Source organism: Anser anser (assembly GCF_964211835.1).
Source record: "Anser anser genome assembly, chromosome: 5".
In the NCBI taxonomy this organism is placed as follows: domain Eukaryota; kingdom Metazoa; phylum Chordata; class Aves; order Anseriformes; family Anatidae; genus Anser; species Anser anser.
This window is the reverse complement of record NC_139725.1, coordinates 4,102,165-4,120,700: the sequence shown is the minus strand read 5'-3', so window position 1 is coordinate 4,120,700 and position 18,536 is coordinate 4,102,165. Positions and strand designations below refer to the sequence as shown.

Below are 18,536 nucleotides of genomic sequence, written 5' to 3'. Positions count from 1 at the left end.
AAGTGGGGGTGGAAGGAAGGGAATCTAGAGATTTGTGGAGCATTTTCCCTGCAGCTGAAATTAAAGATTTGCTATGAGCAGGGGACAGCCTCAAATGCAATGGCCAGGTTGCATGCAAGTACTCCTCAGCATCCTTTATGGCGCAGACTAGTGCATTCATTCAGACGAGGCTTACAGAGACACTAAGGATTTTGTTTTAATTCTCAGCCACCATTTGACACACGTTCTTTCAGAGACTGTGGCTTAGCAAGCAGGCTGGGGAAGTCCTGCAGGAAGGGTGGTTCCAGGCACGGCATCCCAGGAGCACGACACCCCCAGGGACAGCAGCCCTCTGGCCAAACGTCACACTTTTGGAAACGAGCTGTTGCACAATTAAATCTCTGCTTAAGGTTGCCAAAGAAATTCAAACACTACCAGACAGATGACAACGCAGCGAACGTGAAGGAAATCACTGTGGGGAATGACCATGGGCCAGGTTAGAACTGAACTGGGAAGGTAACCCCAACCCCCCCAGGGTGCCTGCCCCCGTTCTGCTGCTCCCGGCGTTGCGAGCCCTGCCACCGCGACTGCCCTGTGCCAGCTCACCCTGCTTCCGCCCGTCCTGCCATCAAATTAATGTCACATTCCTTTCTGAACCTAAAAGCTTTTATTTTCCCCCATTTCCACCTTAATTTACCAGCTCAAGAAGTTTTTTTTTTTGCAAAGTCAGTTACATAACCTGACCATCTTTCTGCTTCCTGACCATATGGAAATACCATTCAGAAATAACAATAACATTTTCTTCATTTTTAGTCTCTCTCACACTCTGAGCTTTACTTTACCTCTTTCCAAGAGGAAAGCTGATAATAACTAGGGCTTGCTCAGGATACTCGGGGGTGGAGGCTATTCCTTATGAACAGACTTCATCATGTGGGCCGAGCTGCTGAAGGAGCAGTAAGGTGCAAGAGGACTTAGGCATGGCTAAGAGCTGGGAGCAGAGCTGCAGAGAAAGGGAGAGGTTCCAGAAAAGCAAGTTTAGCAACAGATTGGATGCTGTGGATGAAAAACAACACAGGTCTGCAAATCTAGGGAATGGTATTTACTCAATAAAAAGAAAAAAGAAAAAAACAAAAACAACCGGTATTTGCACATGTAAAACTATGAAAACTGAAGTCATTCAAATCTGCTGCTTCCATCACACACTCAACAGCCTATTTAGCTATGCAGCAATAGGATTGTTCCCACCTGCTGGACTGCACACACCAAGTTATTATTGGAGGGTTGTTTATACATGTCGGGCCACATTCAGATGTTTGCTATTTGTAGGGTCACTCAGTCACGCTGGCTGGATCATGACTATTTTCAAGCATCCTGAGCTGCTGGAAATTATTCATTTATCAGAAGCAACAGCAAAGATATCTGTGTGAGAAACAAAGATATGAGAAAGGCACTCTAAGCCAAATTTTGGGACAAGCTGCTAAGGCACTGGGCAACATAGCATTCATTCATCATAAGCTTTGCAATATGAGGATGGCAAAAGTTACAATCAATTAAGAAAACAGAGTCTGACATTGCAATACTCTTAGCTTAAGGAAACCAAATAAAATATCACAGCTTGTTCAAAAAGCTTATTTTGAAACCTTGGTATAAATAGGAGGTATAAACACACATTCATCCAGCTAGTTTTGGGGTGAACTGTATGATACATTTGCTGCTGTGCAGGAAGCTATATTAGTTTTTCAGATGAGTCTTTCATAAAAGGCCTCAAAGTTCTCTCTTATTCTTTGTCTCCTACATTCAAAATGTCTTGATTTAAAGACCCCAGCCTTATTGTTCCTGTAATAAACTCAACATTTACAAAGAGATGTGTCTAATACAGTCACCTTTAGGAAGGGACACAATTTTGATCTCATTTTCAGGAAATCTTATTGAGCACCATTGCAAATGAATTCCAGATATTACTGGAGATGTGGGAAAACACCAGAGCCGCGCGCCTGCAGGCTGCTCCTTTGGCTGGGATGAAAATCTGTGTTTGGGCTAGCTGGCTAGGAACAAAGGGAACCCCTCTGCAATTGCAAACTGCTCCGAGGACATCAGCCCACCAGGTTTCTCTCCGGGTGCCAGAAGTGCCGGGCTTTAACTTGCACGCGCTGTGCTAAAGTAGCAATAAAACTGTGACAAACTGACAAAAGCAGGTCAATTCACAGCTTAGGCTGACACCACTTTTTCAGCTTGTATTGGTCGATTACCAAGGCAAACTACAGGTACCAGAGCGGCAGCGGAAGACAAAGGCAGCACGGTCTGATAGGGCTGTCACGGCTCCCTGAGGCACCCAGGCACCCACCTCTCCTGGCCTGGTTTTTGGCAGCCCTCACCACTGTAGGTACACATGTGAAGCCCTTGGATGCCCACAAACTGGACATTTTACTGCCCCCCAAAGCAGATGGAAGTGTGTTCCTGCAGAGGAGAGCCCAGGCTGACAGTGCGTGATGGGAATGCCTGCAACAGGTTTCTGGGACGATTGGACTGGTCTCACTAAGGACTACGGGCTTATTCCCATGCACATCAGTGCCTGAGGGTCTCTGGTATGGGGGGTTTCTTTGCCCCCAGACTCCTTGTGACTGGCATAGCCCTGGACAAGGTCTAGAGGTTACCACCCAATATCTGCCTGTCAGTTGGCATGCCGTCGCTGAGGATTCTTTATTCACTGTGTCCAAACATTGGTTAAATTAATACTTTACAGAAAAACATAGCTAATCATACACTGCTGCATGAGGATGGCTGTGACTGATAACCCTTCTAAAAACACAAGCCCGTGACTCAGTGTACATGACACAATTTGTGAACAGCAAAATGAAAATTACTTGTCAAATAACTTCAAAGAAGGAGAGGAAAAATAATACACAGAATAAGAGTATAAGAGACAAGCAAAAGACTTGCTAACCTCCCAGATATTATCAACTTTCCTGTTACAGGTTGTTCAGAGGAAAGGACACTACATCCTCACGTTGATGCTTAACTACATTGCTATCTATATTTTTACCTTTATGTGCAACTTGGTTTGCCCCACTTTTGCCATATTGCTTATAGAGAAAGTAATTGTATTCATAAAGTATTTTATTCTGTCTCTTATGTTGCACTACCACACCCAACTGTCCATCCCTGGCTTTTGAGCTCCTCTTTCCCAAAGCTGTAGGAGTGAGGGCTGGACTTCAAAACCGTTCAAAACCAGTTTGGGATCTCTGAGTCCAACCTGGGTATTGCAGGCTTAACATCACATAACCCCTTTCATAAACTTACTTTCTAACTGGGAAAAAAGTCTCACACTATGGCTGCTGCTGTAAAGTAATAACAAGTAAATCCAAGGAATATTTTGCCTTTTAAAGGGAAAAATATAACAGAAGTAAACCAACTCCCCTCAATTAAACAATGACTAAAACACATAGTAGCTTCCTTTAGACAAGCCCAAGGCAAAGTTCAAAAAAGTAGTTTGCTTCATCCAAAGGCCAAGAAATACTTACTCCTTCCCTGACTCATCCATTAACTCAGTCATCAAACCTCTTTCTTTCACAATTAATGGGAATCAGGAGGTGGTGGTGGTGGGAAATAAACCTTTGTTTTGTTTAACCTGGTTTCTATACCAAATATCTACACAGAGCAACAACAGTAAGAGAAACAGTTAACCCATTTCCCACCAAGCTTCCAGTGGTGCTTATGATTATGTTTCTGCCAAAATACAAAGTAAATTCATCTCATCACAACAAAGAAAAGAGATGATCAGCACTTACATTGTCTTCAATCAGTTTCAGGAAAGCTGAAGCAGGCTGAGTCACAGTCCCAGCAGAAGAGTCCAAGGTATCTGTGAAGTACCTGAAATATAACAGATGGAAAGTTCTCAGAAAGTCAGCTCGGGCTGCTTGCTGTCTCATCAGGAACTTCTGGAGCTCCAGTGGCTGAGCAGGGAATGCAGAACTGAGAGGTGCATGCTTCTTGTGAAAGAACAGCGATGGAGACATCGAGAGCTGGACACACAATTGATTTGGTGACATTTACACTGAGTTCTGGTGATAAATTGTGATTACAAAGAATCCCTTGCATCCTACTCAGCAATTCCAAATGTAAATCATTTTTTATCTCATAGCTGAAAAAAATAGCTGAAGCAAAGAAGACTACTAAAGGCTGTTGGCATCCAAGCACTCTGGTGGTGTATGTAATTGCAGCTGTGCTGGTTTTAACAGAATTCACCTATTTACATCAGCTGTTGTGTATAGCTGTGCTTCTCCAAGATGAGGAGCACAGCAGCCATTTGTACTAACTGCAGTTGGTAGCATCACCAGCTCCTGAAGCTGCCTGACACTTCCCTGTGATTGCAGTTGCCCTTACCTTTGCCAGGTATCACTGACGCTGGCTAGAATTGGTATGCTGGCTATGTGCCACCTTGTAGAAATTATCACCAAAACCAGGTGCCCCTTCCGAGGGCAAAATTAGTGAAAAAATATACTGCTTTGTCTTTGTTATATATATATATGTATATATATATATAAGTATGTTTTCCAGTTTGGTTTCTGCCATCTAATTGCAGTGCTATACTGTTTCCACTACAGCAATTTTGAGTTTTAGCAGGAGAAAAGGAGGAGACATCCCACAGTAAAACTGTGGGTCTTGCTGCCCACTGAAGAGGATCATGTATCGACCAGCTCCTTATCAGTTCTCCTCACACTGGAAGGAGGCTGTCTTATCTTTCCAGTTGGGCTGGGCTCCCTCGCATGTGATCACTGGAGGGAACCTAAACATGGCCAAGGAGTGGGACACGAACATCTCCTGGTCCAGGTTTATCGAGGACTGTGCAGTAAGGCACATCTCACCAGGAACAGGGTGTCAGGTTATGGCCCTTAGTAAATTACTCATCAGCAATGATTGAGTGAGCTGTGTTAATCAAGAGAAATGACACTATGGCCATAAAAAGATCCTTTCCAGACTTGTGATCGGTTATATTATTATTTGGGAGCATTCTGCCAGCTTTACCAAAGTGTTTAAAGACTCCTGTGTGTTTGATTTCAACTTCAAGAGAAGGAGAGGGTAAAATAGTCTGCTAAAATAGATTTTATTCTATATCGGGTATTATTCTATAAAGTAATTGGTGAGATTATAGAGACAATGATTACCTTGTGATTCTACCTAGAGAAATTACACTCAAGACCTGCCAGCCTGTTTGACAGGACTGCATTTATTCTCTTTTTGGGAACCACCCAGCACCGTGGCTATTTCAAGCCCAGAGGAGGGTAAGAAGACATGTACCCCACTAGCAATAAGAACAATCTGACCACCTTTTTATTTTGGACCGGAGTGTCACTGCTGTGAATTGACATAGCTCCACCAATACAAAGCTTTATGCAGATTGGAAAATGAAGTGCCAGTCCCTGCCCCCTCACTCCGAGGCGGCTGTGCTAAAATCCACTGAAGATGTAGGGATTTGCTTGTAAACATGCACAAAGCATCATTTCCTGAAAATCATTCCCTTTGACTTTAGGCCTTTCAGAACAAAATAAAAACAATAAAACCTCCAAAGGCAAAGAAAATAGAAAGGCTGAAGAAAAAATGACTTAATTTAGCGATATTAGAGATACACAGAGTGATAAAAAAACTTCAAAAGGGCTTCGGTGGAATTTAAGATAAATACATTAATTAAGATATAGTTAACAAAGTAATCTAAAATTTCCTGGATACTTAATGAGTTTGGAGCCACTAAAGCTGCACTGAGCACAGGAGACATAATCAGAATCAGAACTGACACACAGCTCAAAATCATTTCAATTATCTCTTTCACTTACATTAGCCAGAAAAACAGTAAACAGCCATTGGGTTATAAGAAACGTAGTCAGGCAACATCAATGGGCTGGAGACAAAGACTAGGTCATACAGTATACTGAGAAGAGAGCTTGACCTTTGGAATTGAAATATAGGCATTTTAAGCTCCAGTGGAATGTATCAGAATGGCCTTTTTCAACTTAAATGCATAAAAGGTCAACGGGAGGTCATATTTGGCTTTGGGTTCATCAGCACAGAGCATATCCCAGCCCTTTCTTTATTCATTCTCATTTAAAAAAAAATAAGGGTGGGGGGGAGAAGGGGGGGGCGTTCAAACCTCCCTGGCATGGCATAAATATTCATTCTCCAGGGCCAGACTTCCAGTTGGTGTAAAGCAGGGTAACCGCACTGATGTAAGGAACCGCTGCCAATTTCTGCCATCTCCGAACCTGGCCATCCTGCTCACATTCACCTAAGACACAGGACTGCAATTTTGAAACTTTTCCTGGAGCATAATGCCTCCAACAATAATGATGCATGTTAAAATCTGAGACTTTGACATTTAAATTGTCTCCGGTTTCCTTTGAAAGGCCTGGCAGGAGGCATCCTCCAGAAGAACCAAAGAGAGAGTAAATACTGCAACAATCTAGTTTACTCTTCTCTGCATGTTTGCCCTCCAATAGTAGTTTTATGTCTTCTATAATATTCCCACAATTCTTTTTAGACAGGAAAGAACTTTTCCCTTCCCTTATAAACTGCTTTGAGAGAAAGCAGAAAGACAGAAAGGCCACTCACAAATGATATTGCCACAGAAGCACTGCGAGGAGACCCAGAAGCCTGCAGCAGGACTGTGCATCCAGAGCAGGCACCATTTGGCCTCCCAAACCCAACTGCACAAGTATATAGAAATTGGAGGAATACAGGCGATCGGCCAAAATCAAAAGAGTGGCCACCTTAATGAAACAAGTACCCACAGCTACTTAATTTGGGTATCAGTTACTCTTCTTTCCGAGGGAAAGGATGAAATCAAACCCGACACTGTTCAGGGACTACTTCCAAAGGGTCACATTCTAAGTAAATTTCTAAGGTATTGGGAAAGAAAAAGTGCCTCTTTTTTAGGACAGAGAATTCATTTGAACAAATAATATCAGACTTCTGGTGCCTTGGATAACTATTTTTATCCTAAAATGGATAATAGATAGGAGTTTTTCTTTTTTTCTTTTTTTTTTTTTTTCTTTCTGAAGAGTTTCAGATGACACTATTCAACTATTTTCAGAGACTCTTGGGAAAAACAGCTCACCCCAGGTAGCATTGGTTTTCATATGGCATTTCTTAGTCTTTATCCAATTTCACTTCTGTCCCTCAGCATGCAGGAGAATCAACACAGAACAGTCAATATTTCTCCCCATTGATAGCCACTTCCAAGGAGGAGAATCTCATTTTATTTTTTATTTTGTCTGTAATATGCTCATTCTTAAATGAACATTTTAGACACAGATTCCAAATTATGCATTCATTGGAAAGATTAACTCTGATTAACAAATTCATGCTAAACAACTGTGTTTAATTGGATTTTTTTAAGTAGCTAAATGTGACTGCCTCACTCAGTTCTTCTATGTGCAAAACAAAACAAAACAAAAAAAGTAATTTTAAAATATTTAATGGGGAGCAAACTCTGTACTGGTGACCTGCCTTCACTGCTGATGTACCCTTTTCCCCTGCATTCCCATGCATATAAAGTTCCCATAATCTAGTCCTAATAATGGTTAAAGTTATCTGTCTAATCAAACTAATTAGCACTGGTGAACGGAGACATAATCATAATAGAAAGCAAATGCCAGTTTTACAAAACGAAAACGCCATATGTGCAGTAATTAGTGAACCACAGGCGTTTTTTATAAATCATATTTATTAGTTCGTAAACAAATCAAATCCTAAATGAAATGAAAGTTACCGTTAACAAACACCAATGAATAAACAGATACAATGACTAGTCCTGCTGCGTACACTGAGCAAGGAGCTGCGTAAGGTTAGCCCCCCTCTTCTGAAAGTACCCTTAGAGGTGCTCAAGGGTTTTTCCTGAGTACGGCTGTGTCATCTTCTTTAAGTCACAGCATGGATGTATTAGCTGATCTAGGGAAGCTGCAGCTCGATCATATGGGCTGTTCTTGTCTGCAGACCAGATGGCCATAAATTAGGGTATGCAGGTTACGTCCACGATCAAAAATGAAGTCCTAATAAGTACTCTAATAGTGCTCTGCAGCAGACCAGGATTCACCCGAAACTTAATGTGGATTGTGTCACCTCACATAAATGACGATACAGTGTGAAATATATTTAATAGCTGCCTGTCCTGCCCCTCCTCGCCCCCCCTGCCAAAAAAATAAAAATGTTGAAATGCATGAACCTCTGTGCGTGGCTTTAAAACCCAAATCTTCCTCCTTTCATTGATGGCAGTCAGGTCATTCCTTAAAGGCGATTATTAAAAAAAAAAAAAGACAAAAAAGGATTTGTAATGAGAACATTTCTGCAGGTTATAAATTCTCCTAAAAACTCAGCTTAAAGGAGTTTCAATTACACATTGATCACTTCTTTCTCACTAAGCAGCTCAGCATCTCATTGATAAAACCTAGCCAGCAGAGGCACACTTTCAGGCAGCCTCGGACTGAACATACAAAGGGCTATCTTACACCTCAGACACACAGCTTAAATATACAGTACTGGAGAGACACACGGGCCAAACATATAGTACTAGAGGCTCAAGCTGAAAAATCTGACTCAATACTCACAAGAAGACTTAGTTAAAATTAAAAAGGTTTGTAATAGCACATATCATTACATATTTGATCAGAGTTTTCACCGCTTCCCTCTCCCCACAGGAAATACTGGCAGCAGGAAAATAATGAATAGAGATATTTTTGGGGTACAAAACCAACTTCATTCCTCCAGCCACTTAAATAGTCTATAGACTGAGACCTCTTCTTTACATTAAGTGTTCTTGGATTTAATATATCCTGGCTCTTTCCAAGCTTCTGGGCAGCGACCAGGTTTCCTTTCTACACTTCTGCTTGAAACTGCAGAACTTGGACTTTTGGATTCTTGAACCCTACTGCTCTTGACAAAATGAAGCCTTCCATTTTTCAAGCTTCTGGAGTCCAGATCTGATAATGAACTTTGCTAAGTCTGCAGACATTCAGACTTAGTCTTCGTCACACCCTCCTTTCTAAGATGAGTGTAGGATGTGGTGAGGTACAGTTTGTGAATGGGCTGCGTGCATTTGTTCCATGAGGCCCTGGTACAGGGCGTGCTCAAATCCCTACCTTTGGAGGTGAGAGCACAGCACAAACTTGGGAAGCAGAAGTACAAACCAACTTTACTCTGAGTGGTAAGTCATACTATTCCCTCTGGTGTTCATTCTGAAAACATTAATTAGAGTATGTATTTAATGTGACTCTCCTGTAGTATGTACACGAATAGCTCCAACTAATCTCACCCCGCCCCGGCAATTCCAATGTATGCTGTAACAATGTCTGAAACATTAACAGTGAATTAATTATAATTGTGCAGTGGCGCCTGGCCACTTTGCTTTCTGTCTAGTTTATCTTTATTTTAGACTAAAGAAAACAACAATGAAAGAACAAACACGCAATAAAATCTGTGCAAGAGATAGAAAGCAGAGTATCCCCATTTTGGTTCCCCTCTTGGCTATACCCCCGTCTGGGCGGGAAGCATGCTTTTTACATTTAGAAGTGCAACACAGAGAAAACAGACCCAAAGCTGCAAGCATGCTGTGCATTTAAATTTGATCCTTTTTTTGTTTGTTTATTTTCCTGTACTTCTTTGGATTGGACAGGAAGCATAAGCATTGCAATACAAAAACAAAGGCCATTTTCATTGTATATTTGGCCTGGCAAAGATTAAGAGGTAATATGAATATTGTGAAAAAGCCTAAGCAGGCAGGGTTGATTTTTTTTTTCTTTTTTTATTTTTTTTTTTCCCAAAAATAACTGAAATGTATCCACACAATCATCTGAATACTTGTGGATTTTCCAAAACAGCATTACCAACCACATATGGTCCAAAATAGCCACTCCGACTCCATGGAAATCATGAAATTGCCTTTAAAATTATTATATTTAAAAATAACAATAACACAACAGTTGTCTTCCCTTATTTTTGGTCCTCTGATCTCCTTGGGCACTTTTATTTATTTACATGTTCAAGCCAAAGCTCTCACGAAACCTCTTGTTTCCCAGACGTGGAGCTGCAGGACCCTTCCCCAGCCTCCAGCACAGGCCCCAGGACAAAATCCAGAGAGGCTCAGCACTGCGATGTGCCCCAAAGCCTCCCAGCTCTTACAGACCACTGAAGCTGGCAGAAATGCCACGAGAGGAAGCCTGAAGGGCCCCTGGGGTGGGATTGTTACACTCACACCATCAGGAGCTAAGGTTAGTCCTGGCTGCATTGGAAGAACACACTTTTTGAATCTTGTTGTCTCTTAAATAGGTGTGTTGAAGCTGTTTGCCGACGCGGTACCGGTAAGGAGAGGGAGGAAGACCTACGATATGCCCGGGAATCGGAGGCGAGGGGAACCTTCGTGGCAGAGGCAGAAACCAAAGACGAGTCACGCACAAATATCCACAGGTTCCAGCTGGTCAAGCCCCTCCAGAGCGCTCAGATGCTATCAGCTTTCAATTCTGTTGTTTCTGGAGAGCAGGGTTAGCCTCATCACCATGTGGAAGGTATGAAGCAACCTGAACTCCCACGAGAAATGCCATTCCAGAAAAAATGACGGGACACTCGCCCCGTGCTGTGGTGCTTCAGCAGGACCAGCCCCATTCCTGTTGAAGGCCCAAGGGGAGTTTGCCAGCATCTGCCGTGAGCTGGAGCAGAGGAAATACCTGATGCTGCCACGGGCCGGTGAGCAACCACGAGAGGCAACGAGCAGACCCCCATCGATTTAAATAGCCATTAAGTGTTTAACTGACTACCTAAATGGGGTTTGTGGCTGCTTCGCATTAAAGCTGGTAGATATCAGCGATCTGACCCCGGCATTGTAAACAGCAAGACAGAACTTTAATTTGCTTATCCTTTGAAGAGCGGCCTTTTAGCGTTCTAATAAAGCAGGATTCTAATCTGCACAGGATAAACTACAGCATGTTTTAAATAATTATACTGCATGGTTAAACAGTCATTACTGTAGGAGGACAAAGACCAAAAAGATTAGTTCATACTAAATATTTCTCTTAAACGATGTTCTTTTCCCCTCCTAATTTGGTTTCCTTACAACAAACTTTGCCTTCACAATTATTCCCTTGATTACTGTAACGGTGCCAACATAATTTAGTATTTGGGGCTGGTACACAGAGCCTGGCAAAAACCTGACTCAAGCAAGTTTTGCTGCAGATTGGAGTTTCGGCTTACTGCACAGAAAGCAGTTTTCTATATGAAAACTATTAAAGTATATGAAGAGTAATTAAAAGCATCAATTACAAATATGAAATACAAATAATTTTATATTAGCCAGGAAACTTAGCCTGAACATACTAAAATGGGTGCTTAAACGAAACTGAGATGTGGGCTGCCACTGATTCAGAGCTTTAAAATACTGCCAAGTGGTGTCTAAATGTATCATTTGATGTGGTATTTATAGGGAAATAATTTATTCTTACAATTTAAATTAGTCTAATACACTGTCACTGTGTTCATCTGTATGAAGATACCCACAGGTCCCGCTGCTGTGCTGACAGTTACACCCAGTTCTGCAAGCAGACTCGTCTTCTTGCGTGTTGCAAAGCCGCAACCCGATACACTTTACACTCCCGCTTCACCCTGCCAGGAAAAAGGGCAACAGCTCTATCTGCTGCCCCCCTCCTTTGTCATATTTTGCTGAAAACATTCATTTTCACTGGGAAATAGTAACCACATAACTGATATTTCATCTAAAAATCAACCCATGAGAATTATGAACGCATATAATGATCCTGTGGCAGGAATTTCCTGTTTTACATATGGCTGTACAGCTTTTCCTATGGAGATTAAGTGCAAAAGGATGGACTCACTGCTTCTGCAGAGAAGAACGGCCAAAACACTTTCCAAGAACGGCCGAAACACTTTGCACCAGCCCTTGGCAGAGAACAGCAAAGCAGGCCGTTATCCACCATCTCACACACAATGCTCAAAAAGGTTGTGACTGAGATTTTTATGGAAAACAAGAGTTCCAACAAACTTCAGTTACCTTGCTATTGCTAAACCTTGCTACTGCTTGGGAGATTACTGCTATTAGTCTCCACAATCGGATGCTGCTTGTCTAGATGCTATCTACTTATCAGGTTGCTGGCAGCAAGACACAATCCTGCGGGAGAGAAGGCACAAAAGAAAATTCTGGATCACTTCATGCCAAAGTGAGAATAATCTCTCTTAGCATGTGTGCACACAAACACACGTGCAGTATTGAGAGAAAGACAGAGGAAGCTGCTGCTGGAAAATGCACGACACCATTTGCCTGCTGGCATTCACGCTTTGCTAAGGTTCTGCTCAACAAAACGAGCACTCTTCTGCTTGTCTCACTTTTACTTCAACTTCACAAAAACAAAGAATTCTTCATGGAGATGAAGCAGAGCAACTTTTTTGTGTAACACCCTCCATCTGAACTGAAAGACAAAATGGCAGTAGCCTGACATAAACACCAAAAAGGGAAGGTTTCAGAGAAAAAAAAAAAAAAAAAGCTGTGCTGAGGGATTGGCCCTACAATGTATGGCATCATGTCCATTGAATAGTTTATGGATTTATTACCAATCCATGTATAAAAAGGGACTGTGAAACTTTCCCTAAACCTGTTAGCAGTTTCTCAGGATAGGCTTTTTGGGGCTTCACGAACCGAGAAGTTAAAAGAGAAGGAAATAGATATATGAAGTATTCACTCATATTGATGTGGGAGAACAAACACTTGGGACCGCCTACCTCACCTACTGACATTTAATACCGTAGAAGAAACAAACAAAGTTTTGTCTTGGTTTTTCAGGTAAATGGATGGTGTTTCAAGAACCAGAAGATCCAGTAACTGCACGCTGGCGTCCTGTCCCAAGAAGAGCTCAGGAACTGAGTTTGAACTGGCAGATTGTTCGTCAGGTCCTTTCAGGATACCACCCCCCACACATCCCCTCACCACGTGCTATGGTCTGCCCTCTACTCACAATCAACTCAGAAGCTGAGAGGCCCTTACCCGGGAGTGCAATTCTGAAATGCCAGGAACAAAATAAACATGAGCAAGCAGCTGGGATGCATTCACTAGTGACACACTACATCCAAGCAGGGGCATGAAAAGAGGAATTAAGGGTAAGAATGGCCTGAGAAAGGGGCTGTCTGCTTTGGAAATTACACCTGCAGCAGAAGTGAGGAGAACAGCTTACTCAGAAGGCTGCATCACCAGCATGGAAGAAGAATAAAACCAGCAGCTGCCTTCAAATTTCATATTTTCTGCACGTGTAAACATGGAGAATCAAATAAAGAATAGATCAGCAGTGGCATCTCAGCTATTACATTTTGGGCACCAAGGGATTTTGGGTCTTCACGAAACAGAAAAAAATACTCCACTGCATCTAGCCAGACCAAAAATTTCAGGTGAGCTACCGCAAACACGACCCGAAAAGCCAACTGGATGGTTTCAATGCAAATAATGTAACATGCCTCTATATGGTTTGCTGTCCCTCTGCACCTACCTGTGCAGGTGGGCACCTACCTGCTCCTCATTTTTGACTACATGACCTTGAAAAAAAGCCTCATTCTCACCTCCTGAGTTTAACCATTTACAGGTCTTGCTGTAGCTTTAATGAGGTGTCATTAGAAGAAAACGGAGCTACAAAAATGGATGGTTTATTTCGTCAGCTCATCAAGGGAACCATCCAGACCGTGAACTCATGTCCTAACCTAGCCCTCCTCAAAGCATGGTAGCAGCAGGCAACTACTTCTCTTGCAAATCACAGTCAATCCATTAAAATATGTTTTAGAAACGCATATGCTGGATCACCTGAAGAACAGAAGTCTCATCTCCCTTGTATTTTTAAGCAGGACATGATGGTAAATCTTCCAACCAGAAGAGTAATGCATTAACCCACTGTGCCACCTAATCCCTAAGAGTCTCGTTTTGATTGTACAAAAATAATTTAGGGACCTAACAGTTTAAAACTGTCTTTTCTGGTGCCTAAGTGCTTCATTTTAATAGATATTAGCTGTTAAAGATACTCATTTTAACAATGACATCTACAGCTTTAACCAGTCTATCATAGAGCACAAGTGCATCACTTAGCTGGATAGTACTGTTTAAAAAATAATCTACCTGCTTTAATGCATATTGAAGTGTATTAGTTGATGTTGAATTAGGTCATTTTAACCCTTCAGCTTTTTTCAGGAGCATGAATACATTTCAGAGCCATTTAGCTCAACACTGAACTGAAAGATTCTTCCACACGATCATAATATTCACATTTACTTCTCTTCTTCCATTTAAATTCCTTTCCATTAATTCTTTTCAATTAATTAAGCCTCATAACATCACTGCAAAGAGTTTATGAGCTACCATTCCTCAGCTTTGGACTGCAGATTTAATCCATTCGAGATCAATGGAGTAACACCCCCTTTTTGAAGCAAGCCACAAAACTAGCCTTCTTTCTATCACAGAGAAGATTCCCACCTCCTTACTGGGGAACTGGGTTGAGACATAGGTGACTGAAGCAAAGCCGCACACCACCACACGGCATCGTAAACCTTCTGAGAGATCCCAGATGTTCGAATTCCAGTGTATCTGTAACCACGGCCCTACCCTTCTTTTGAAACAAAATCATGAGACAGCAGATGATGAAGAAAATGTCAGCGGTCTGTATAAACATGCACTAGAAATCTAAGAAGCTGATTCTTCCTTTGTTGCTAAAAGCAAAAAAACTGCCACGCTAGATCAAACAGCAAATCCAATTAACACAGTATCTCCTCTCTCGTAGTGGCTAGCTCTTAGGAAAGAATATGAGAATTATGTTACACCATCTCAGCTACTCAAAACCAAAAATTTAAACACTTCCTGAGCCAGACCTTGCATCCAGACCAAGTACCTTTAAACAATCCCGCAGCCTTTTCTGCTCTCTCTCTATAACTGCTCAAAACAGAGGGTTAGGAAATTAAATGAGAGTACGGCTCCCTAGGGAGATGGAGCCTTGGGCCTGCTCAGAAGTTCTCAGCTGATCCAGGGTCATCTGCCGGCCCTCCAGCATTCACAGGCACTGCCACTGTCTCTCCGGGAGCAACTGGTGGAAGGTATTTTGTGTCTGTGGGAGGCTGTGGCCCTCCATTTCTCACGGGGTTCTTGCAGGGAGGGGAGTTGTGCCCTGCCCAGCAGCACAGGGGGAGACCCTGAGGAAGCAGAAGGCAGTCCCCACGAACAGCCCGGTGCCACTCGCACGCAGAAGTAGGCTGCTGTCGAGCTGCTGACTGCAGGCACCTCCCAGGACTTCAGAGCAGCAGTTTGCAGACACTGCTGGGCAACAGTTCTCCAGACGTGTCCGTATGGGCCTGTCTGAAATAAGGAGGAGGCAGCGTGCATGGCCGCATGCACTCCTCTCAGTCTGCTTCTATCCCTTAGAGGTGGGTGATGAGAGCTACAGACAGCACCCAGAACGCGGGCATGCCACCAATTTGGACAGTGGAAAAAGTGAAGTTTTCTCATCTGTTTTCTACTTTTTGCCTAATAATTTGTAAAATTCTCCTGGCTTTCCAGCTGCTGTTAAACAGTAAGCCACTATTTTTAGAGAGCTGACCACTGTGACTCCACAAAATTTCTCCTGAGCTGTAAAAAACTCACTTGCCCTTGATTAATCTTGCCCAGTTTACTGTGTAGGTATTGTCAGGGCTCTTATTTTCCAGCGGGCGTTACTACGACCACACTGCCATTGAATTTCTCCGCCATTTGAGTTTTTCAGTACTGGGAAAGCCATGGTCATTAGGTAACAGGACACCCTCCCACAGCTTCTTGTAAGCGAATTTATGTTTCCTTCTCTTGAATAATATTTACCCATTGTGCTATATGCTCATGTTCTACAGATGTGAACGGCCGTGGTGTTCAGAGTTGGGAGAAAGACAGCTGTCTGGATGGGGAGTATCCTTGTAGATGGAAATTTTGATAAAGGTATCTGCATTTTTTTTAATATCACATACCATGTTTGAACTAACTTATGAGGAACAGAGCAGAAGCGGTTATTTAAATACAGGTGTCTGAAAACTATTAGATTAATAGTTAAAACTGGTCTTCCATTGGTCTGTCTATACACTGAGTTTCTTCAGAGGTTATCACGCTTTTCCAGGAGAGCAACAGAAAGTAAGCAGGACCACAGAGCACATCAGATATATTATTGCTTAGTAGCTAGAGGTTAATAAAGCCATTTTCCAGATACAGAATTAAAAGGAGATTAAGAAGGCATCTTCTTATCCTGGAAATGATGTAACACTGTGTGCAAAATTCAAGGTTTGACACAAGGGTACAACAACACATGAAAAGATAATTTATCAGGCCCACTTCAGGAAAGTTTCTTGCTACAGGAGTGCAAGCTTCATTTTATCACTTGCTAAAGCTTCTCTGCTTTTCTGAATATATTTAAGTGTCTGATGTAGTCTGCTGAACAAGAAGTTCTAATGCCATTTAAGTTCAACCCACTGGGTCTAAGGCTACTTACCTGAAACAAGATACTGATACATTTGCATACAGCAAGTGACAGCTTGAGCATCTGCAGAAAAAAAGATGCCAGTCCTCTGATAAGTTGCAATTAAGACAAAAAGAACCGCAGGATACTTTTTCCTTCAATGGACCACGCAAAACTAAACAGGAAATGGGCTCACATTTCTACCAGAATGCTAAGAATAGCACCAGATAATTCATCCATTAGTATTCACAGAGTTTTAGCAAACTTAGAGCTCTCTGTGTGAAGTGCTGGGCAGCCCTGGTGGAGCTGGATAAAAGATGCAGTGTGCTCTGGTGGAGCTGGATAAAAGATGCAGTGTGCTCCCATGGAGCACAGAAGACTTGCTCATAGTAGCCACCGTTTTGTTTGTGAACTGAAATAAATCACCCAAATGGGTCATGTAAGAAAACAGTAAAAAGGAAAACAGCAATTCTGAAAGCTAAAAACGAAATTCTCTGAGTTTTTCTTGGACAACTGTCTGACACTTCTCAATACTTGTGTACTAAAACTGAAGGTCCTTTCTCAGCTTCACTAGAATAAAAATCACATAGGTCCTGCCAGACGTGCTCTAACACATAGTTAGTAGGTCAACTTTTCTAGAACTGATATGGGATAGATTTCTGAATAAACAAACTTTTTTCAACAGTTTGGAAGAACTCTTCCCAAAATTCGTATGACTGCACAATTTATTTAGTGAGAAAGATACTACATTCCAAATGCCGAAGCGTATAACTATCGAGGAAGAACTAATTTCATAGATTTTAATTACAAATATATTTTGAGATAAGTATACATAACGAACTATGGACAAGTGACAAAACACTGTGCAACATGGTGCCAAAAGTTTGTGTGGATGTGTGTACATGCATGTCTGTAAATACGTTATGTATGAAGTTCTAAGGAATAGATATAAAATTTGTTAGATAACCAAAAATGGGTTATAATTTGCATAATTCCTGGGGTATCACTCCAGGCGTATTAAAATAATGCCAAACTGCCCGAAGTGCCAGCTTTTGGTTCAACAGCTTTGTGTAGGCTTGTTTTACATACAGGTGGTGGTTGGCTTTCAGCTGTAGCTGTCCTAAGGAGCTGGTATCAGGCAAGGCATTCTGAATTTCCATGTATTTCACCAGGGCAAGATGTGAAAAGCAAAGTATATCCTATTACCGAAATCTCAGAGGGTTTCTGAAGTGTTTAAGTTCAGGCTATGCGGTTTCTATCCATGTATGAGAGGGAATGTCCAGGGTACACAGTTGACAAATGTAACCCTCCCGACAGCCTGTAACATGTCACAAAGCAAACAGAAGATTTAAGGTGAACATGAAGCAGTCCAAACTCTACTTTTGTTTCCCATCTGGCTTTTTGCAAGAGAAATATAAACAAAGGAGCTGACAACTGCCCACAGGGGACGTCTATACAGCTCAACTACGGGAGCAGCATGGTTTCAGGGACCAGGCGTTTCACCCATCTAGCTGGCAGACTTCGGATCTCAACCTCACTAGCAATGATTTGAGGTCAATCATTCTGCTGTGTTTCTTCTCATCCCTTGTCTAACCTAAGTAACAAGACAGACGTTTGTGATTTTCTTGTGCTAAGTGTTTGGATGGTTCCTAGCCCAGTAAAACCTCAAACAAACAACACAAACAAAAGCAATCCATGCAATTCACCCCCAGAAAACAAATAATGCCTTAGCCTGAGACATCGCTTCCTCTCAGGAACGTCTTGCCTGGGAAGCAACAACCAGGTGAGATACTTAGCTAAATTAATGCATCTCACTTCTGCTAGGACCTGTTTCTACCCAAAACACATCAAACTCTTTTCTTTTTTATACTCTCTGGAAGTGAGCCTGGGACTGCCTTCTACTGTAGTCATTCAGCTCAAGACCTTTTGGGCTCTGGGATCCTGTAGCTGACTTTTTGTCAGCAGAAGCCAGCATCAGCCAGGTACGTAGGAATCTGCAGCTCGGATTTTCAAATTCCTCGACATCAGCATCCACAGCGCTGTTGATTTGTGTCCCTCCAGTTA

General features: G+C 42.1%; 1 protein-coding gene across 6 annotated transcripts in view; it reads right to left on the bottom strand.

Annotated features, from left to right (window-relative positions):
• Window positions 1–18,536, bottom strand: part of LOC310899705 (uncharacterized protein) — a 221,537-nt gene that overhangs the window by 27,214 nt on the left and 175,787 nt on the right. For 2 of the 6 annotated variants that reach the window (XR_014584570.1, XM_083836476.1), the window contains exon 5: window positions 3,768–3,849. Coding sequence is in view for 3 of the 6 variants with exons in the window: in XM_083836476.1 (XP_083692602.1) it covers window positions 3,809–3,849 (41 nt within the window). In the remaining 3 variants the exon portion in view is untranslated. Of the gene's footprint in view, window positions 1–991; window positions 1,399–3,767; window positions 3,850–7,600; window positions 8,256–18,536 lie in introns of those variants that run through there. The other 4 variants (XR_014584584.1, XM_083836472.1, XM_083836475.1 and 1 more) reach the window with 3 other exon arrangements.